This window comes from Natrix helvetica (genome assembly GCF_964273705.1).
Source record: "Natrix helvetica genome assembly, chromosome: 4".
Classification (NCBI taxonomy): domain Eukaryota; kingdom Metazoa; phylum Chordata; class Lepidosauria; order Squamata; family Natricidae; genus Natrix; species Natrix helvetica.
Window position 1 is genome coordinate 128,632,967 of NC_138550.1, and position 23,785 is coordinate 128,656,751.

At 39.1% G+C, this 23,785-nt stretch overlaps 1 protein-coding gene across 1 annotated transcript in view; it reads left to right on the forward strand.

Annotated features, from left to right (window-relative positions):
• Window positions 1-23,785, forward strand: part of RP1 (RP1 axonemal microtubule associated) — a 221,844-nt gene that overhangs the window by 117,622 nt on the left and 80,437 nt on the right. The window contains exons 27-31 of the mRNA XM_081952551.1: window positions 13,296-13,450; window positions 14,943-15,021; window positions 16,342-16,429; window positions 17,653-17,708; window positions 17,827-17,859. Coding sequence (XP_081808677.1) covers window positions 13,296-13,450; window positions 14,943-15,021; window positions 16,342-16,429; window positions 17,653-17,708; window positions 17,827-17,859 — 411 coding nt within the window. The remainder of the gene's footprint in view (window positions 1-13,295; window positions 13,451-14,942; window positions 15,022-16,341; window positions 16,430-17,652; window positions 17,709-17,826; window positions 17,860-23,785) is intronic.

Here is a 23,785-nt window from a genome sequence, read left to right on the forward strand (position 1 = left end):
CCAAAATTTACCATTTAAAATTGCCAGGGGGGATTCGAGAATATATTTCTTATTTAAGCCAGGCCAGCTAGTTGGAATACTTTAAAAAAAAAGTATTAGAATTACGGACTAGAAGAAGAAAGTATGGTTTATGTTTAACTTCAGTTCATGAATTATCAATTAAAATAATATAATTAAAACTTTACTTTGCTCTTCTTTACCTCACTTTGTTAGGGTTAGCGTTACCTTATATTCTCTCATAATAGACCCATAAGACTACCGGTACATTTGATTTTTCTCCATTTGCTGTATGAATCATCCAACCTGTCTCCATATGGTAAACAGTTCCTTTTAAACTAATATTTAAGTTCTTTCATTCTTCTCTATATCTTATTCTTCCTTTGTTTTTATAATATTAGTAGTTTATGCAAATACCACTGAACCATATTTTGTCCAAATTCCTTGCCACTTCCCCAATCTACTTTTTCCCCAGATCTATCCAATTAATGCTGTCTGTTGCTGTGTAAAAATTAGTTTATTGATTGGTTGTCCAATTCATGTTGTTTATAATTCCATCTATACTATGGGATTTTCATTCTTTCAGCAAACCTTCATTTATACATTTATTTATACAGAATTTCTATACTGCCATACTTCAAAGACTCTAGATGGTTCACAATAACAATAAATCCAGGTAATAAAGCTCCACCAAATAAAAATAATCTTCCCAATTCAGGTTGATCAAATTTGTGTTCATTGTATATTTTTCAGCATCTATTTATTCTTGATCTGCTTATACTTTTATCACACATAATAATAAGTAACCTATTCCCATTGCATTCAATATGCATGTTTCTTTTAACGTTCTCAGATCTGAAAGTAGGTAGAAATATGCACAGTTTTTGCTTTTTTTGTGACAAACATTCTAACACATGCTAACTTAACTTGCTTCAAATATCCTCATGTCTAAAAGTATATATCCATCTTTAGTACAGCTTCTACAAAGACATTTATTTGGTCTGTCAATCTTTCATTTATGTATAACTTGCAATTATTTATATTATTTTCCCTGTCAAATACATTAATTTTGTTTTTGATGTTTCAATTTTCAGTTGTATAATCCTTGTTACATAACACAATCTATGTAATCTTCACTGCAAATCACTTGGGTTATTATTCAATAATATGTGTCTACAAAATACATAAACATCCTAAACAAACCTCTCTAACATCACAAGCATTCTTTATACATGTATTTATATATGAGGGGTGTCCAAACTTGGGAACTTTAAGACTTGTGGACTTCAACTTCCAGAATTCCCCAGCCAGCCATGCTGGCTGGCGAATTCTGGGAGTTGAAGTCCACAAGTCTTAAAGTTCTCAGGTTTGGACACCCCTGTTATATATTAATTTTCTTGCTCAGTGCTGAATCATTTGGTGAGGATTGCATTGATTCTCTCACAAATGGTTTACTTCTACTTTGTACCACTCTTATTTGTATTCAACAATCAACCTTCACCTTGATACCAAGTCAAAACATTTTATAATTCATGCATATTAATTTTATCACATGTGTTCTCCAAATCAATGAATGTTCAAAAAACTTTGGATCTCTGATTCCTATAGTTCTCAATATATTTATTGAAGTATAAATATTTAGTTTGCATAACCTGTTCAGCATCAAGCCATATTGGACTTTTAAATTTTTCCTCAGCATCCCTTCTCATTCTCTTTTAGTCAGGATTCTGCCAAACATGAACATAGGTACCATTTCATAAGCAAAACATGCATCTTTTACCATCACAAAATTTACTGTATGTCTTCCTTTATGTTGTTGGTTTTTTTGGACACTCGCCCCTCCCTGCCTCCCCCCATAGGCAGTGAACAAATTAATGAAGATACAATGATAGAAGCAATACAATTGACAATAATATTATTATAATACTATAAAATGGAATACACTGTACTCCCCAATATCTTTATTTTTTATCCATTTTATTTATTTGTTTTGTCAAGTGTGTATAAGATAATTGATATAAGTATATACAAGATTATGAATACATGAAATCGATATGAATAAATGGGGTTGTTAGGATGGTTGGTTCATTTGGGCACTTATTCACGTCCCTTACAGACCTCTAAGGAATGGGGTGAGGTCAACAGTAGACAGTCTAAGGTTAAAGTTGTGTGGGTTTGGAGAAGAAACCACTGAATCAGGTAACGCATTCCAGGTATTGAGCATTCTGTTGTTGTTTTCTGCAATCAAGTTTGGTATGGTTTATCTTAAGTTTGTATCTATTGTGTGTTTGTGTATTGTTTTGGTTGAAGCTGAAGTAGTCATTGATAGGTAGAACATTGTAGTAGATAATTTTATATACTACACTTAGGTCAGACTGAAGGCAACGTAAGTTGTCTAAGCTCAAAATTTCAAGTCTGGTGGCATAAGGTATTCTGTTCTGAGCAGTGGAGTGGAGGCAGGGTTGGGTTCCTGCCAGTTCTAAGCTCCTCTATAGAAGAGGTTCGACAAATCTACAGTACCGTTTAGAACTGGTTCCAGCACCCATCCGCACATGACCAAGATGAAGAGCGAGAGGAGGAATTCTGGGAGTTGAAGTCCACAAGTCTTAAAGCTGTCAAGTTTGAACACCCCTGGGTTTTTTTAAAGGGTTAGGGGTGCAAGGGTCTTTTAACTTGACAGCTTTAAGACTTGCACACTTCGATGCAAGAGTTCCTAAGCCAATATGACTGGAAGAGGAATTCTGGGAGTTGAAGTCCACAAGTCTTAAAGCTGTCAAGTTTGAACACCCCTGGGGTTTTTTTCTAAAGGGTTAGGGGTGCAAGAGTCTTGTAACTTGACAGCTTTAAGACTTGCACACTTCGATGCCAGAGTTCCTAAGCCAATGTGACTGGAGGAGGAATTCTGGGAGTTGAAGTCCACAAGTCTTAAAGCTGTCAAGTTTGAAAACTCCTGGGTTTTTTTTTCTAAAGGGTTAGGGATGCAAGGATCTTGTAACTTGACAGCTTTAAGACTTGCATGCTTCAAATGCCAGAGTTTCTGAGCCAACATTTTGGTTGCTAAGCAAGAGTGTTGTTAAGTGAGTTTCACCACATTTTACAAGTTGGCCACACCCACCCAGTCACATGGCTGGCAAGCCATTCCCACAAAGCAGGCCACACCTACAGAAGAGGTTCCAAAATTTTTTGAAACCCACCACTGAGTGGAGGACTCTTCTTGTGAAATCTCTCTGGACTTGCTCAATTGTGTTAATGTCCGATATACAGTGCTGTATTCGAGAATTGGTCTAGCAAATGTTTTGTATGCTCTGGTTAGTAGTACAGTGTTACCAGAGAAGAAGCTAAGCAGGATTAGGTTTTTGGTAATGTTGTTACAGTGGGCTCTGGCATTTAGATCATTAGAGATGAGTAGTCCAAGGTCCTTGACAGGATGGGGGTTGTCTACAAGGTCATATCAGTTATTATTAATCTTGTGGGACAAGGTAAAAGACAGAGTCATTGTCATTTTGGGGCAAAAGCCCAAAAGAGAACAGGGATGTCCTTAGGACAAATATGAGGTCAACATAGAGGCTGCAAACACATAATCAACTTTATCTTTAAATTCATATTAAAAAATAGAGGTGTATTTGATCGATGCTGTCATAAATAACATGCTGTTACTTTCCTCTGCAGACCTCTTCAAAAAGCAGAATTTCTACTGAAAATGCCTATTTCTGAATTAATCAAGGGAATATTTAACAAATATACTGTGCTTATTCAGGGCATTTGTTTCAATTATACTCTTCAAATGTTAGCCGGCCTGGCCTGTTAATTTTATTTCATTTTTTAAATGTATTGTCCTATAAATTGGGTTTGTTTTTTTGGATATGTATTTAATTTCTTTTTAACTTTCGGGATGTGTGTGTTTTAATATTGTACACCGCCCTGAGTCCTTTGGGAGAAGGGCGGCATATAAATCCAATAAAACAAACAAAACAAACAAAAGCCTCCTACCAAAATTTCCTTATTTTAGATTCATCCCAAATAAATCAATCACTTTAATATTTAATTCATTTTGTTGAAAGTTCCTGGTTTAGGCTGCTTTATCCAATTTTAAAACATTTTTTCCTATCATTCATGGCAGTTTCTCTACATTCAAGTGTTCTTTCCTCCATTTGGATATATTGTTTACAATAATCTTTCTTATCATTCGACGTGCCTTTTGCTTTTTATCATTTTGATATCAGTCATTTTTTTCTGTCGTTTTCCTCTTTCACTTTATCGTAACATTTTAACGTTTCCCATTAGGGTAATTCCACATACTTCTGTGGCATTCTGTTTCAAGCAGCACCTATATCCACTTTCCTTATATCTATTTTCCATTTATTTTATGGGAAGATTTAATACGTTTTCTAATACTTTTTCATACTATTTCTTCTAGTGGTCCTACTACTTTCACATCTCTTTCTTTCATTTTTTCCCTTTTTTTCCATATCCATTTGCCCCCAAATCCAATATTATTAGTCCTGACAATCATCTTTGGAATGTCATAATACAACCACTGCAGTGAAAAAAATACTTGTATAGGAATATTTCCAGACTGAGTTAAATTGAACAGGCAGAATATTTCTAATACCCTTAAGAAGGGAGGCAAGTTTAACAAGATTCAAGTTATAAAAAGTCTTTAAAAATTACAAGCAAAAGAAATTAGACAATTGTACAATAAAATGGACCTATGTGAAAGTTCTTCTCAACCCTGGAAATGCTAAGAGCAAGCACATCTGACAGCAAAACAGAGCTTGAGAACAAGTTCTTTCCCTTATCAGTACTGCTTTCATGCTTTCAGTTTTGCCTTTCTCCAGCTATAAATACTATCTGTTCTTCCTTGACTGTTTTGACTCAGAAGTACAACAGTACTATCCCTGTGTGACATAACAGCTTAATTAAAGTCAATCTCTTAGCACCACAAATATTCAAATCTTATGTATTTCAAAAAAAAGCATTACCCCTTCTCCTCAGGAAGTACAATCTTGATTTCATCAATTAAACTTGTTTAATTTCTGCTCTCTTTTTTATATTGCTTGATCCTGGCTCTCACTTTAGAGAGTGAATGAATGTAGCTTTTCAAACCAATGTCTACCTGCTATAAGAAATATCTTTAGACTTTTGTTTGAGTTAGTAAATTGTATTTTCCTACAGAGTTTCTCATTTGATGGAAGCTATGACAATTCCCTGTACGCTGCAGTTTGATGCTAATTTAATGCCACCAAATTCAAGGTTCAATGGCTTCAAACTGCTGCAGAAAAGCAGAAAATCTGGCCCTGGAGGATGGTTGTAATACCTTACGTATACCAATGCTTTATGGCTATACAAATGACAGTACTTTGTTTTCCCTTGCTGGTACATAAAAGTTTGGAATGATTTTGAATTTTATGACTAGCACAGTGAAAGCCATGGGAAAGATATCTAGAGATCCAGAGATCTATGGCTAATTCTATAATCAGCTAGTTTAGAGGAGATTACATTCTGACATAACAAAGTTGCTCCCATCAGCAAAGCAAAATCTTCCATTTAATCACCCATGCCTTGTTTGTCTCCTGACTGGACAATTGCAATGTGCTCTATATGGGGCTATCCTTAAGAAGTATCTGGAAGCTTCAGCTGGTCAGAATGTGGCCACGTGAGTCATATTAGTACCCAAAGAAGGGCACATATAACACCTTTGCTCAGTGAACCACACTAAATGCCAGTTTGCTTCCTGGTCCAATTCAAGGTGTTGGTTATCACCTATAAAGCCCTTCATGGTATAAGGCAAGGTTACCTAAGGAATTGGCTTCACCCTATTACATCAGCCTGTCTCACTTATTCTGGCAGGAAAGGCCTGCCTGGTGTAAACCTTGTCAATCAAAGAAATGTTACTGGTTGCAATCTAGAAAGAAAATTTTCTGTCATTGCCCCTGCATTATAGAACATATTGCCTCCACGCTCCCGGCTTTTATCAAAAGAGTCAAAACTTGGCTGTGTAGCCTTGCATGAAGGGCACAGAAAACCATGCAATTGTGGGGTAGCTAGGGCCATGAGAATCTCCCCCTCTGTATTAACTATTGCTAAAAGCCCATCTTGGATTTTTTTTACCTCCTTGAAATTTTATAATGTTATGTTTTATAGCCATAAGGCTACAAATTGTAGCCTTAAATTACTCTTAATATGATTTTCTGTGTTGTTATATTAATTAGATTGTACATCACTCAGAACCGCACTCTGAAGAAGATGGGCACTTAAGAAATAGGAAATATAGATAGATAGATAGATAGATAGATAGATAGATAGATAGATAGATAGATAGATGATAGATAGATAGATAGATAGATAGATAGATAGATAGATAGATAAACAGTTTCTTAGAATATTTATGTTTTAGTTAAACCCCTAGAATTTGTGTCCTGCCCTTTTACCTCTACATGTTAAACAGAAAATATGAACTGAATTCCATGCATATGTAATGCAAATTATTCTGCTACTTTTAATCCAATATGAAAATCTCATTTTTATAAGCAGTATTAGTATTTATTTATCAATCAAATATAAGTAAAGAGATCAAAAAGTCATATAAACACATACACACACTCACACATATGCACACAAACACACAAACAAACAAACTTGAAGTGACTCTACTGTTAAGCAGTAGAGTCACTTCAAGTTTGCAGTGTGATACAGCTGCAATAAACGAAGCCACATTTTATGCAGTTATCCCAATTTTCATGGTGTGCGCAACACACTGAATTAGTACACAACCACACAGAGTTTCATATACCATGCTAAAAAGTAGTCATATGGTTTGAATCATGCAAATACTGCCTTTCTTTTTTAAATTCTGTGTGCCCTTAACTGGAGACAGAGTGCTTTCCAATGAAGGAAGGTATTTGTAGCTCAGGGTTGAAATGAAGGGTCCTTGGTGCTCTCTGTGATTGCTTGTTTTCTTCCAGACATTTCATTACCCAAACTAAGTGCTAGTAAAAAGTGTGGTTTGCTATCAGTTTATATTCTGGTGCCTCACCCTGTCAGTGTTGGTGGGGCTGGTCTTAGAGATTCTTTGGTTGGAATGGCTATTGGCAGTTTCTTGATTGGGGTATTGATTTATTGTTGGCCTGATGTTAACCTTGGACTTAATCTATGCACATCTGGGTGCTGATTGCTGGTAGAGAGGTGCTTGGGTATTTTTGTTTCCCCTTTGGGCTGGTTGAATATCTCTTTTGCATAGTCTATAGATGTTGTTAATGTCTATGTATCCATTGATGGCTAATTTGTCAGAGTGCCAGACTTCTAGAAATTCCCTGGAGTTTTTGGATTTGGCCTGGTCTAGAATTGTCACATTTTCTCAATTAAAACTGTATATTGTCAAATTTAAAGAATTTCATCATGTTTTCTTTTTTTTTTTTGAAAAAGTTTTATTGGTTTTTACAAATTTTTTAAAGGAAAAGAGGTAAAGAAAGTGTATAGAAAATTTTGACAGCTACATCATGCAGGGGAAGGTAATCCCCCCAAATCTCGTAACTTTTACAAAGAAAGGTAGAAAAAGCATCAACATTTGAGTAGATATTGGCAGTTTTGGTTTTACATTAAATCATCAGTGTATTCAATCATTTTTTGTATCACTTCCAAAAATTACATTATAACAACAATTGCAATAAAGTTTCAGTTCATTTTTGTGACCTGAGTGTTCTCAGTGTTGGATCCTCCCCCTGTCTTCTGGCAGAGCCTCAGCCCCTCCCTCCTTCATATCTTGTGTACCATCTCCTGTTTCGTCTAGAAGGGCATTATGTTTTTTAATGAAAGCCTCCGCTTCCACCACTGTGTTAATTCTAATTCTGCTGCCCTCCCAGAAAATCAACTTACCTTGTGGCAATAACCACCTGAACCAGACCCCTTTATTATATATATTTTTTTTTGCTAAAGAGGAATATTTCTTCCTCTTATCTCTTACTTTCTTTGGAATCTGTTTAAGGATGGTTATTTCTTTGTGTTTATATTTTAGTGGTCCCACCCTCTGAGCACCTAGGACCTCATCTCTTGTGGTCTTTCTAAGAAATTTAACATGGACTTCCCTTGGAACATTGTGTGTTCTAACATATGCTGAATTAATCCTATAAATCAGGTCAATATTCCACCAGAGCTGTTGTTTATCTCTGTTGATGTATTCTGCTAATATTGTGGTCATAATCTCCTTAAGGTCTTCATTCTCAGTTTCTGGCAGATTTTGAAACGTAAGGAAAAAAGACATCCTTTTGAATTCCATTTTTATCATGTAGTTTTCAAATTCTATGTTCCCCCTTTGGATTGTCCTAACCTCCTCCCTCATCCCAACCGCACCTTCCTCCAGTACACCTATTCTCTGTTTATTTTGTGTGGCTTGTTGTTGTGTTTCTCTGAGCTGCTCATTTAAGTCTATCAGTTGTTTTTTCAGTTCGTCCTGTTCCTTTAAGAGAGATTGAAGCATCTGGTGGATGGATAAGTCCTTTGAACTCTCTTCGGGGGCTTTAGGTTGTAGAAATGACCCCAATTGTGACTGTCGAGTAACCAGACTAGACGTAGAAGATGTCGGGGCCGAAGAAGCCTTGCCAGGCGGTAATTTTTTAGGACCCATCATAAAGCTCAGAGATAGTTATAAGTCTGTGCAAAGAAATGGCATCTGTGGAAAAACACAACCGGGAGAGATCACGAATCAGGCAAACCCAGAAGGGAGTATTAGTCTTCCAATGCAGCTCTTAGCCAAATAGTTAAGTCCAATATTCCAGATCCAAGGGAAGTATATAATAAGAGAGGGTCCTAGAGATCTCTGGGGTGGAAAATAGTTCAAAGCCAGAAAATCTTCCAAAAGAGGAATCTCATTCGTGAAGTCAAAGAAGAAGGAGGAAGTTGGCCATCTTGGCTCAGCCTTCAAAGGAGGTCAGGAAACAACAAGTCCAAAGTTTTCATAACTGGTTTAAAGAAAGATCAACTCAGCCATCCTCTCTCTTTCTATTGTAATGAAAAATCATCCTCCCATTTTTTTAAGGGAAGTGAAAGTCAGTTTTTAGCTCTCTCTCTCTCCTCTGAGAGGGAGAGATGTTACAAATGCCGCTTTTCCCAGTGGGGTGGAATCCCCCCCCTCCAATCTTAACTCTTCCGAAGATTGAAACAGAGTTTTAACAAGACTGCAGTTCATCAATTGAGTAGATTAAAAAAAGACTTGGGGAGACTTCCCACCTCACCGCACTTCAGCTGTAGCCTTCAAATTGATTGTTTCCTTCCAGGCTCTTCTTGGCGAAGATGCGCGGCGACATGCAGCGCAGCCATGCACCCCCCACGCTTCCCGGCTCCTGGTGCAAAGCTGGAGACCCCCCCCATGGCCACCGCCGATCCAGGGGGTCCTAGCAAGCCGCCCTACGTCAGGGCATCCCTCCAAGGCACCCTGTGCTCCCAAAGGGAGCCCACCGAAAAGGCGAGCAGCGGACGCGCACGTCTGTCGCCTTCGGGGACCTGAAGTTGTCCCCTCATCATGTTTTCTGACTGCTGGTTAGTGTTTATAGAATGCCTTGCATAAACCTGAAATATTATTTAGGGATATAATGTTAAATTATCCCTGAGCATAACACAAAGCATATTTTACAGAAAGGGAAAAAAAATAACAACAAAGCATAATGTTTCAAACAATGATAAAATATATGCAGAGTGAAGAGTGCCATGTTTTTAAATTACGGTTTTTACAGATAGAAACAGGTCTCTATGTACGTGAGAGATTGTTTATTTTTGCTTATCCCGTAAATGACCAAGAAGATAATTTTTATCTTGGCCTGTAATCCTGACTTTTGATGATTTGACTGATATTTTGTGAAGTGCACTACTACTTCCCTGTTGTCTGCTTCCCTGGTGAAAATCATATGTTTTTGTTATTTGTGCTGCTGCAGTTTAACAATTTCACAGATCTGAAGTAAGAGAACCAACCTTTATGGCACTTGTTTTAAAATGTGTTATGCAATAAAAATGTGATATGCTTAAGAATGGCCGTGTTAAAACTTAGCTATTTTATTCTTGAAGTTTTCAAAATGGGAGAAAATTAAGATCTGGTTATCAACCCAGGCTATGGATTATATCGGACAATTTGTTGGTGTGTTACCAGTGACGTGCAGTCAGGGGAGGCAGGGGAGGCGGAGCCTCACCACTCTCATCATGAAAATAAAAAAGAATTACTCCAGGAAGCCATGAAAGTGGCTGGGAGAGGCGCGCAGCTTGGTTTAGCCTCCCTGGACATCTCAGCAGCAGCCCCAAGTGTGCCGATCTCGCCATTTTTTACATCGGGCGAGCCCAGGATCCTTGCAAGGGGAATGGGACGTGTGCAGGAGGCTCCTCAGCTCCAGCCTCAATCAGCGCAGCCGCGGTCCCCTTCATCTTGCCTCAGGAAGGAGGGGAATGGGACCACGTGTGCAGGGGAAGGGGATCGCGGCTCTGCTAATCTGAGGCTGTGCGCTGAGGAGCCTCCTGCACACGTGGTCCCATTCCCCTTGCAAGGATCCCGGGCTCGCCCAATGCAAAAAATGCCTGGGTACCGTGTTTCCCCAAAAATACAACCTGTCCCGCGCTCACTGACCTAGCGTTATCCCGAAAGCGCCAAGTTACAGGAGCCGGGGGTGGGGGGAGCGCTCACATTGCTTGCCCCCTTCGGTATACCGCTAGGTTGGCGAGTGGCGTTCTGTCCAGCCAGAGGGGAGAGTTGCCGGGCGGCTGCTCTCTTGTGAACTGGCTCCCGAAGAGCCGGGCACAGCCTCAGGGGCAAAGCAGCCATGAGGTAACTATGCTCATGAGCAGCTGCCCGGCAAATCCCCTCTCCAGCCGGGAAAAGCGCCATTCACTGACCTGAGCAGCCGCCCGGCAAATCCCCTCTCCAGCCGGGAAAAGCGCCATTCACCAAGCCCTTGCGCAGCTCTCCCAGGCCACCGCCGCTGGCTGCCGCCGCCCGCCACCCGCCGCCGCCCCGCTCCGCTCCGCTCCGCACATAACTTCCAAACTCCAAAACTTCCAGCATCGCCCGCTCTAGGAGTGCTCTCTATGGTGGGCCGGCTGCTGGAAGACTCTCCGGAAAACTCTCTGTCCGGCAGCCGGCCCACCATAGAGAGCACTCCTAGAGCGGCCGATGCTGGAAGTTTTGGAGTTTGGAAGTTATGCGTGGAGCGGGGCAGCGGCGGGCAGCGGCGGGCAGCGGCGGGCAGCAGCAGCCAGCGGCAGTGGCCTGGGAGAGCTGCGCAAGGGCTTGGTGAATGGCGCTTTTCCCGGCTGGAGAGGGGATTTGCGGGGCGGCTGCTCAGGTCAGTGAATGGCGCTTTTCCCGGCTGGAGAGGGGATTTGCGGGGCGGCTGCTCAGGTCAGTGAATGGCGCTTTTCCCGGCTGGAGAGGGGATTTGCTGGGCGGCTGCTCATGAGCATAGTTACCTCATGGCTGCTTCGCCCCTGAGGCTGTGCCCGGCTCTTCGGGAGCCAGTTCACAAGAGAGCAGCCGCCCGGCAACTGTCCCCTCTGGCCGGACAGAACGCCACTCCCCAACCTAGCGGTATACCGAAGGATGCAAGCAACGTGAGTGCTCCCCCCACCCCCAGCTCCTGTAAATGGCGCTTTCGGGATAACGCTAGGTCAGTGAGCACGGGACAGGTTGTATTTTCTGGGAAACACGGTACCCAGGCATTTTTTGCATTGGGCGAGCCCAGGATCCTTGCAAGGGGAATGGGACCACGTGTGCAGGCGGCTCCTCAGCGCACAGCCTCAGATTAGCAGAGCCGCAATCCCCTTCCCCTGCACACGTGGTCCCATTCCCCTCCTTCCTGAGGCAAGATGAAGGGGACCGCGGCTGCGCTGATTGAGGCTGGAGCTGAAGAAACTTCTCCGTTTGGGCTGCGCCCCTGCGATCGGAGCAACCACGTGGTTTGATGACGTCACCAGCCTCACCAGTCATAAACGTCACCGCACGTCACTGTGTGTTACCAATATATATTTAGTTGAAAGGACTTACCAGGTCATATATTTACACTGATATGTGCTCATGCATGAATAATCTCAATAGATTGTTTATCATATTTTATGCTGTTTCCTACGTTCAGGAAATTTCACAACAGGCCTGCACTAATGTGTTGGGACAACTCTTTATTTAGATTTGCATCTAATTTTTTCTTATCCAAGAGGGAAATGGAGAAGCACAGAATTATAGAAATCTCAACTCCAGATAACTAGACTTTGTGTTAAGAATTCATTTGTTATATTCACATACGTAATCAGACATCTTGTAGTCTTAATATTAAATGTATATTCAATATAATATAATCAGAAATTGACCTCAGGATAAACCTGTCACCATACTCAAACTATGCTTACATTTTTCAGACCAATAAACCCAGTGATCAAGATTTTCTCACAATCTTCCCCAATGTATGTGCTCATCAACTGGGGAGAGAGAGAGAGTGCTTTCTTCCCTCTCATTTTTCCCTAACCTTTCAAAGGCAATGTCTATTACCCAGTATTGTTTGTTAATGAATCATGTATTTTATTATCAACTTCACTTGACAGCTGTTGTTTACTGAATCCTGTCAGCATGTACAGAACAGACAGTAAAAGATTTAAAAATTTTCATGTTTCCCAAAATTAGTTTATAAATGCTTGTCTGCATCCTAGGGCTGGGCCTTTGTGAAATAAGCTTTACTGGATAGAAGCCGGCTGTTTTCAGAATTACTTCCTTCTAAAAAAATGATATTACAATTATGCATTAATTAGAATGTTGTAGTACTTGGGAACTTTAACAAATATATTTTGATATTTTAGAAGACTCACAATTCTAGATCTGTCTCTCTGAATTATGACTGAATATATTTGTTAAAGTTCCCAAATACAACCAACATCTTATTAAATGATGTATATGTATACATACACATGTAGTTTTGAACTAACTCTGAATCACCATAAGCAGCAGAAGTATTTGTGAAAACTGTGTCACCAACACGAAACCCATGGACACTAATGTGCTTGCAGTTCCAGCCAATTCATTACTGCTTGTCTTTCTCTCTGCCTCACTGACGTTTTGTGATCAATAGGTTCCAGTTTAGTCCATGGATTTTCCCTTTTTTCCTCAATTTTCCTGGTTTTTACATGTTTTGCCTAGGCAGAAGTCCTTTAAAACAATTATATATTCAATGTTCAGTAAGTTTCTCTAGTCATAATACTCAAATTATTATGAATACCTCCTGAGCAATGAACAACATGCAAATGCACACAGACAATACATTTTGTCTTCATTTCAGTGGTAGTCTATGAAATCAACGTATACACCGGGACACAGCCAGGGGCCGAAACTAATTCGAATGTGCACATCACTATTTTTGGAAATCGAGGAGATTCTGGAAAACGGAAACTTCATAAGTCAAGCACTAATAAAGTCACATTTCAGTGTGGCCAGGTAAAGAAAAAATATACAAAATCTGATTAGAATCAATAAGTAATTGACAACACAATTGAATTAATGATTTAGGTAATTGTAATTTGAGTTATAAAGCTTGAAAAGCGTACGTTGGCTAAAACCGAGCACGACACTCAAGACAGATTTTCTGCATTGTGCAGAAAAGGATGTATCTACATACACAGATTCCATCATTTTAACCTGTGCATAAAGATGTATATATACATCTATGCATTTATTTTTTAAAAACCCAAGGAGAATTTGTGATTTTAAATAGAGAAGTTGCTTGATTGTTCTCCTTCCTAGCACAGTTTGCATTTCCTACCTTTTTCCCCTTGCTTATGAAACAGACACAATGATGTAAGAATGAGGGCAGAGGGCAAAACACTGGCTAGCTAGAGGAAATGTTGGTCAGCAAACTGAGAACTCTGTGCATGGAAAGAATGTCAATGATGAGTATGCCTGAAAACTGAAGCAAGGCTTTTTAATACAATTTTGAGATGGAAGTGGTATCTGTAATTTTGTTTCTTGAATTCAAGCAGGGCAGAGAGGTCAGCAATGAAGAGACAGAATGAACTCCTGTTTCTTCTTCCAGTGATGTCTGATATCAGATTTCAGAAAAGAAACAGGTCCCACCAATTTCTATTTTATCAGAAATTTTAGAAAGAGGCTTTTCAGGATATCCAGATTTGGGAGCTCCCAGTTGAGGGAGCCTTATCTTTTATTTAAGCAGCTTTTGCCCTGACGAATAACTGATGTCTTTCTGTTTTGCTGTGTTCTAAATTTAATTGTTTTTTTTTATTGTCTGCCATTTGTTAAAAAATAAATCTCCTCTTATTTTATTTCATGTCTTTTAATTATGTGATATGGTTTGGTTATTTTATATTGTAGGTGTTCTTGCTGTCAGCTGCCTTGAGCAATTGTTGTTGTTGCTGCTGCTGCTATTATTGAAGGGAGAGTATATGTATGTGGCTGAATAAAAAAGGGGCTGTGATTGAGGCATGTTAGAATTTTTGTCTGAAATCTCCAGTTATACAGCAAACATGTTGTGCAACCTTCAGATTGAGAAACTTTTTGTGAAACTATCAAAGTACCTACTGACTAGGATCATCACAAAGTGGTGCCATGTAGCTCTCCATTTTTAATCTGAATTGTTAGATAGGTTTAATAATTTACTTTTTAAAAAAGGTTTCCAAAACTTATTCCTTAAGTCCTGCTACTGAAAGTTTTAAGTATTTGAGTAGAAGAGACAGTAAATTCCTGTATGCTTTACATCTAATCCAGGGGTGTCCAAACTTGGGAACTTTAAGACTTGTGGACTTCAACTACCAGAATTCCCCAGCCAGCATGGCTGGCTGGGGAACTCTGGGAGTTGAAGTCCACAAGTCTTAAAGTTCCCAAGTTTGGACACCCCTGATCTAATCAATCATTCCAAGGTCTGCCATTCACTGTTTGTATTGTACTGCTTTCCCCCACTTTTTGTTGTTTATAGATTGATGTCTTCTCTGTGACGGCTGTATCACTTGGAGTTCTGCATAAAATTGTCATTGGCCATGATGGAATTGGTCCAGGTAGAGCTTTTTCCCCATTGATGGATACATTTCAGGATCTCTTAAAGTGAATGTTGTTTTTATTATCTCATCCCACCTTTGAAGATCAGGCAAGAACTGTATTTTTTTGGAGGATAAGACGCACCTTTTTCCCTCAAAAGAGAGGCTGAAAAGCGTCTTATACACTGAATACAGCATTTTTTGCCTCCTGAAACCCCATCCCTTCACCAAAATAGCAGTTTATAGCCTTTAGGAGGCTTCCAGAGTGCTCCTGGGATCTGAGGAGAGCAGAAATGAGTGAAAAATGAGTCGCTTTTTACTCAATTTTGCTTCCCAGCCCTCAGGAGCACTCTATAAGCCTCCTAAAGGCTATGCATGCCCTTTTTTTGGACAAAAAATTGACCCTTTTTTGCTTGTTTTTGCCCCCCACGGAGCACTCTACAAGCCTCTTAAAGGTTATTCATGCCCTTTTTTTGAAAAAAAATGGGCCCGTTTTCACGAAAAAAAAAGCCATTTTTGGGAGGTCTAAAGAGTGCAAAAACTTCTTTTAAAAATTTGCCTCTTCAAAATCTTGGTGCGTTTTATATTCCGCTGTGTCTTATACTCCAAAAAATACGGTATATTCTTGCAGGAACATAGAGCTTATATGTTCTCTGCATAATAACATATTTTATAAGGAGAATATTTATGGGAGAATATTAGCAGCGGAAAGCCTGTTCATCAGCTTTCATTTAATCTAATTTTATATCCTTATTGAATTTTTCATAATTTTTGGTTCATATAATATGTGGAGGCAAATATGCTGCTTCTCTTTCGTATGTCACATTAAGCACTGTGATGACTCTATTTCTGCTTTCCCCTCTCCCCTGATTAGTAATGAGCTTGTGAAATCCTCTAATTCGTTATTGCTACTTGCTCCTTAGCATATACAAACAATATCAGTCTTACTAAACCTGGTACTTCCAGATGTTCTGGGATTTATAATTTCAGAACATCTGGACAGCTTGAAATTGGAGAAGCTGCATTAGCCTGCCTCCTGAAATATTGCAGTTTGCTACCCCCAGGTACCAAAATATAAATACCACTGCTCATAACAGCCTTGCTATTTAAATCTAGCTGGAGATGTAATTTAACACATCTGTAAAATATCAAAACTATAGAAGGCTGAATATAGGCATTAAGAGGCAAACATATTTATCCCATAAAATGTGTATTGCATTTTATACTTCAAGAATTATATGGAATACCTATGTTGTCACTTATAAATTAAATGACACACAGTCAAGATAGAAGTGGTTCTTTAATCTAACCTACTGTACACTTGTTATCATTGAATTTCAGGTAGCGGATGGTTCCTCCAAAAGATTGTTATCAGATTTCAGGAGGAAGCAGTGAGTAAAGAAGAAGTAATTGAATTTCTTTGTAACAGGTAATGTAACTGATGAATGCCAATATTTTAAATTGTGTCTTTAAAAGCCATGGAGTTTTGGGAAGGTTGTTTAGGTGTTCTTCAATGCACATTTAGTACTGACACACAAAGTCCCCTTACCAATAGCATCTCTGTTGTCTGACATGATTTGTCTTTTCCTGCAATGTGTTGCTATAGCATGTTGTATTTATTTATTGGATGTATATTCCATCTTTCATTACTAGACTCAGTGTAGCATACATAGCTTTCCCTCCTCCTCCTTTTTTTTCTGCTGCAGCTTTTAGCAAGCTTCCAAGGCTGAAGATAGACTAAAGGTTTTTTCTGGATTATCCAGTCCAATGTTTTAACCAACCCAGTTCATTGTGATCATGTTTTATGTTCATGTGAGGGGACCTATCAATATAACCAATCCGCTGTAGGCCTATTCAAACTGAGTTGATATCATAGTGTCACAGAAAGACCTTATAGAGGCCACCAAGTCCAACCTCCAGGTCAGTGCAGGCATCCTTCACTACAGAATCTCCAACAAATGATCAGTCAGCCTTGGTTGAAACCAGTGGTGGGATTCAAATAATTTAACAACCTAATGATTTCTTCCAATAACCAGTTTGCCAAACTGCTCAGAAAGTTAACAACTGTTTCTCCCGAAGTGGTGCGAACTGGCTGAATCCCACCACTGATTGAAACACTTTCAGCAAAAGAGAGTCCGCCAATCCCAAAGGAGCGTCCTTGTCATTGAGAAAATGAGTACAAATGCATATTTTTTCCACTAAGCTTTTTAAATTTTAACTTAGGTAACTACTAATTTTAATTTGATGGATTTTATAGAAATTGTTAGCTATATTTGAGTAGAAAGGTGGGATGTGAATAAAATGAATACAAAAATAAACCTTTTCCTAAGTCTTACAATTCCTCCATATTACACAGAGCAGGAAAGAAAAACTTTGCCTAAAATCCCATCACATATACCTAGACTGTAATTTCTAGTAGCAGTGGTCTACATGGCAAACGATGGAGAATACCGAGAGTTGTCATTAACTAAATGTTTGGAGGGCCACAAATACCCCTGAAATAAAACAAACTTTTTTTGTGTCTACTTTGTAAAGTAAGATTTAGCAATTGATAATTTGAAAGTTTGTTAAACGGAATAAAATATAGGGTTTATATAGCACATTTACTAAGATTTATTTTACTATAATTGCTATCTTTTTTCCCCATGGAAGATGGTTAGATGAGTACCAAGAAGATGGGAAGACTGAAAGAGAACTAATTGCCAGAAGTAAGTACTGAAATAAAATCCCTTGTACAATAACTATATCCAAAGTACAAAATTACTAATTAAATATAAGATATAGCAACTTCTGGTAAATGATAATGCTGATTTTTTTTTATTTCAGAAAATAGCAATGCATCAATGACATATCTTAGAGGTAAGTTGTACATTATGTTCTCTTCTTCTTCTGCTCATATCAAATCAAATTAAATTAGATATCCTTATTACCATCTTTAACCAGCCTTTACAGTAAAAAAGAGAAATAGTTTGACACATCAATTCATTATTGGGAAAGAGAAACAACCAATAGGACCATAAAATGGCATGTCGAACTAAAAGCTTCATGCTGTTGTATAACTTGGTGAATATATTTGGCCATCAGATATGTGAATTTGGGGTTAGCATAACTTTAAAAAGTAATAAATATAAAATCATAGTTGGAAATGATTGGGGAGATCAGAGCACCCATCATTAAAAAAGACACAGCATAAGGACATGAGCATGAGTTTCTACCAGGGGTGGGTTCCTGCCAGTTCTAACCTCTTCTATAAAACAGGTTCCACAAATCTACCGTGCCATTTAGGATCGGTTCCAGCTCCCTCCTCCGCCCGTCCACACCATGCTTGTCTTGCCCGCCGCTCACTGATTGGCTGGCTCACCAATAGCCCCGCCTGCTTCTAAGAATCCTATATAAACCTTAAAGTCTTAAAGCTGTCAAGTTTGAACATCCCTGGGGGTTTTTTTCTAAAGGGTTAGGAGTGCAAGGGTCTTGTAACTTGACAGCTTTAAGACTTGCGCACTTCAATACCAGAGTTCCTGAGCCAACATGACTGGAGGAGGAATTCTGGGAGTTGAAGTCCACAGGTCTTAAAGCTGTCAGGTTTGAACACCCCTGGGTTTTTTTTTTCTAAAGGATTAGGGGTGCAAGGATCTTGTAACTTGACAGCTTTAAGAATGCATGCTTCAAATGCCAGAGATTCTGAGCCAACAATTTGGTTGCTAAGCAAGAGCGTTGTTAAGTGAGTTTCACCATATTTTACAAGTTGGCCACGCCCACCCAGTCACATGGCTGGCAAGCCACTCCCACTTGGTCGCATGACTGGCAAACCACTCCCACCCAGTCACATGGCCGGCAAGCCACTCCCACAAAGCAGGCCACACCTATAGAAGAGTTTGTAAAAAAATTTGAAACCCACCACTGGGTTCTACCTATCTGGTTCCACAAAGGGAACCAGTAGAATTGATAGCAGGGTGTCAAGGCCTCAAGGGCCTCTTTTATATTTGCTTAAGTTTAGATTACCCATATTTTTTGGAGTATAGAACACACTCCCCCCTCAAAAGAGGATAAAAAATTGGGTGCATCTTATACACTGAATGTAGCCACCCCCACCCATCAGTCCCCACCATTCGGCCATTATCGGCTTCCCTGCATCACATTTTACACCTGTTCTAGGCTGTAGGGATTTCCACAGACATCACCGCCTCTGTGCCTTGCGCTTTTGGACTCCGCACATCCTGTTTTTGGCCTCTGCGCATGTCATTTTGGGGTGGTTCTAGCGGTGATTGCCACTGATCCCCACTGCCTGGAACCCAAAAAAACACAATGCTCAGAGGCCAGCCTGGAACAGCTGCTGCCTCTGCACCACGCCTGCTGTACTCACAGGAGCTGCATGAGTAGATCAGCAGCATGTTTGAAGCTGCGTTTCAGCCCCAAAGAGGAGCTTACAACCAGCGAACTGGTTGTTAACATTCACCATTAGGAACAGCTGATTGGGGGTATTCCGGGAGGCTAATCCACCTGCCTATCAGCTGCTTGTGCTGAATCAGGCTGCAATAATGTGCTGAAGCTGACCAGGCTGTTTGCTAAGGACCCTAGCCAGATGAATACCAATGGATGCTGCTAAACAGCGGCAGGATTTTTTTTCTTATTTTCCTCCCCAAAGACTAATGTGTGTCATATACTCTGGAGCATCTTATGCTCCGAAAAATATGGTATATAGCTGGTCCTCAGTAGAGGGTTTTTGGCTACCAACATTTGGCATTCAGGGGCAGTGGCGATGTCATTTTGATGATCAGTGTTCCTAATTCTCTCTTTCAATATTGATTTGGCCTTCTCTAGAGTTAATTGGCTCAAACATTTAGAACCGAGGCCAAAACTGCAACGTTATGCATGATACGGTGCTAGTCAAATTGATAGCTGTCTTCTTGTGCTGTTAATTTTGCTGCTTGAACTAAAATATCATTGCCATGTTAACTAGACATATAAAAAAGCAAATTATATTTTCATGAAAAGTTATCTGAATACTGGAGATGCAGACTCATAGATTATGATTCACAGAAGGGGCATGTTAAGAGAGTGCACTTTAAGTATTTCACTAAGTTTTCTCTCTTTCTGAACTTTACTAGTCTATTCTGAAATGAGTCAGAGGTTCCTCTGAGACTAGATGCAAGACTTGTTTGTTTATGCCAGCATCACCATCCTTCATAAATGGGGACAGCTCCCCCAGCAAGCAAATGGGAACAGATTGTGAAATGACAGCAAAAGTAGTTTCAGACTAGAGATGAACAGGATTTTCTCAGAATATTCAGAAATGTGAAGATAGAAAGATCTTTGCAATGGGAATCCATGTGTAAAAGGCCTTTTAAACCAGTTAAAAATAATAAATAAATAAGAAAGTTGAAAATAATAAATAAGAAAGTTAAAAATAATAAATAAATAAGAAAGGCTGAGTACCAAAGAATTGAGGCCTCTGAACTATGGTGCCGGAATGCATCATAGGACTGCAAGGCAATCAAACCAGTCAGTCCTAGAGGAGATCAACCCTGATTGCTCTTTAGAAGGCCAGATTTTGAAGATGAAACTCAAATACTTTGGCCACCTAATGAGAAGGAAGGACTTACTGGAGAAGAGCCTAATGCTGGGAAAGATTGAGGGCAAAAGAAGAAGGGGACGACAGAGAATGAGGTGATTGGATGGAGTCACTGAAGCAATCATTGTGAGCTTAAATGGACTTCAGAGGATGGTAGAGGACAGGAAGGCCTGGAGGAACGTTGTCCATGGGGTTGTGATGGGTTGGACACAACTTCACAACTAACAACAAAGCCAGTTAAATCTCTTCACCTGCTGCTATAGCTCCAATGACATTATCTTCTTCTTAAATGTAAATCTCTCCTTTTTTCATCAGACTATGCTATAACATGTGCAATATTGTTACTGCACTATTTTTGTCATTTTGAAAGTATTGGGTAGCTTGTTCTAAGGAATTGTCACACCCTTCAAATTTGAGGACTACTGTATAGTGCCAGAATTCCTAGACAGCGTGCTTATTGAAAATATAGAGAGTTCCTCCACATTAGCGATTGAACTAGTCCTGGTTGGCTTTATATCCACACAATCACACTCTGTCATTGGTATTGAGTAGCCCAGCTGGTCAACATACTGTACTTCACAGCAGTAGGTGCAGAAGAAATCACTGCATGGACAGTTCTGTGCTTGCAAAAACTGAGTGAATTACTCATGCCCTGCTGAGAATTATTATTCTACTGTCTGAATCCTTGCTTTTCCCTCTTCCTGCTGGATTCAGATGCCAGCAGGCTGTAATTTCTGTTTTTCTTTTGAGAAGAGGGTCAGCTTTAAGGATACACCTCCATTTGGAGCCAGTTGAATGTGTTGACAACTGAAGATAAGATAGTAGTGTAGTTTTATAGATGCTGATTTATTTACTCTTCCATTAGTTATTCATTATTATTCCATTCCAATAATACACGGGTAAGCAATTGATACAAACTCAAGGCGAATCCCTCCAAACTCGATTGCAGAAAATATGACTTCAGCAACAGAGTGGTCAATGCCTGGAATGCTCTACCTGACTCCATTGTTAAAGCCTCAAACCCCACAGCTTCAACCTCAAACTGTCTACTTAACCTCATTCCTAAGAGTTCCATAAAGGGGGTGTGCATAAGTACACCAGCATGCCTACCATCTCTGTCTTACTGTCCGCAGCTACTGTATCTCTACTTACTTCCTTTGTTTATGTTTATACTTATACCTGCTATCTTGTACATGCTTGACAAGCAAGCAAAGAAACAAACAAATAAATAAATAAGCTGGAGAGGATATCTTTTGGCTGAACTATATATATATTTTTAGAATGGGAATATTGGCAGTAACATTCTCAAATCACTGTTCATTAGTTTAGGATGGTAAAACTAATAGCTGGGTAGAAATAGCCTGGATATTGTAGAACCTAAAGGACTATTGGACAAAAGAAAAAAAGGCATCATTTCTTTAGAACAAATGCTATTTTCCAAGTGATTCTGAGGAAGCCTTGCATTACGTTCACTTGATCACAGATATACATATACATGTTTATTTATCTATCCATTCATCCATTCATTTTCTATAGCCACCAATCTCAGTCAAGGACTCTGGGCAGCTTACATTCAAACAGCATTTACCTTTTGGGCTTTCTATAGGGTGCCAGTAGTCATCATCTAAATAAAAATAAAATAAAACTAAAATGGTCAGGGGATGAATATGGATACCAGTCCAGCTCCTGCTTTCTCACTGTACTCATTCTGCATGATTGCTTAATTCCACTGATTTATAAAGGCATCTTTGTGTTTACACAAACATGAATACAACTTGACTGATTGTACACATACAGACTGAAGGGATTAGGCAGTAGAGTTTCATATGCAATCCATTCCCAACTTTAAAGTCTTTATATGCTCAAGTAAATGCCTAAACATAGTTTTTTTCCTGTACCTTTGGCATCATAACAAAGTTCTAATGTGTAATTCAGATATCTGAAATAAAGTCTTTTTAGCCTATGTACTGTGCTCAACACAGAGATGATGTAAGGCTTTGAATCAACAGTATGCTATGTTAAATATAAATCTTTACATTAAATATTACAATTGTGATGTTATAGCACTCTATAGCGCTCTTCTAATTTGAAGCTCTATGCTCAAACAAAAATAGATAAACTGTATCCAAACTGGAGCATAGTGCATGGCACAATGTTATCTTCCCACCAAAGTGGTATCTATTAATCTACTTACATGTTCATGCTTTCAAACTGCTAGGTGGGCAGTAGCTGTTGTAGGAAAAGCAGTTCATCCCATTGTACAGCACTCAGATCTCAAACCTAGGCTACCAGCTTTCCAGATGACAAGCTCGGTATCTAAACCATCGCGGCCCCTGGAACACATTTTTTTCCTTAAATTTCAGCTTAAATTATGATGTCCTTATTTTATATTCATATATCTTCTTGCCAATAAAATATATTCAGGGTGTCTTTTTAATTTCCCAGTATATCCTTTTATTCACTGGAGGTCTCCTATGCCAGAACTATTCCAGCCTGATTCTAATTTATTTCAACAAAGTTCTGTTGCCATCTGTTGAGTTTATCAACAAGTGGGGCACGATGGTTCCATATTTAAGGGGTATCATGGAATAATCTGAGGATCTTAGTGTACTGCTTTTTTTTTTGATACAAAAAACCCTGATATTTCCAGTCTATAGATTTATTATTTAAATAAGGAAATTCTGGTTACCTCTCTAAGCAAGGTATATTCTTGTTACTTTTCAAAACTAGTTCATACAATGATGCTGCTTTGAAGCTTTTATCAAGGCTATTCTTGTGCCATCATTTTAGCCACAGGGATAGGCATTTAAGTTGGAATGGGATGTGAGGATAACGACTGAATCATGAAATGACAGAAAAGAAAAAAAGCAACAGTAGTCATTAGTGAATTGCTTCTAGAGAACAGATTTCTTGGTTGATGGAAAAATCTATAGGAATAAACTATATATTTTGCATCAAAGGATCCCAAATTCAGTCTCTAAAATCTCTGATTAAAAGAAGGATGTTTGTTCATGGAAATAATAATGGAGTTTTCCTGCCTTTCATTTACTTTCTTCCCACTTTCAGGTACAGCAAAACTTTTCATAATAATAGCTTCTTAGCTCATTCTTCTTCAGTATGCTTTGGGATGGCATTGGCTCTTTTCAGTGTACTAAACCAGGTCAGTTAAGACCTCATAGGTGAACTGATAAAGCCTGATAAATTGCGCTAGTG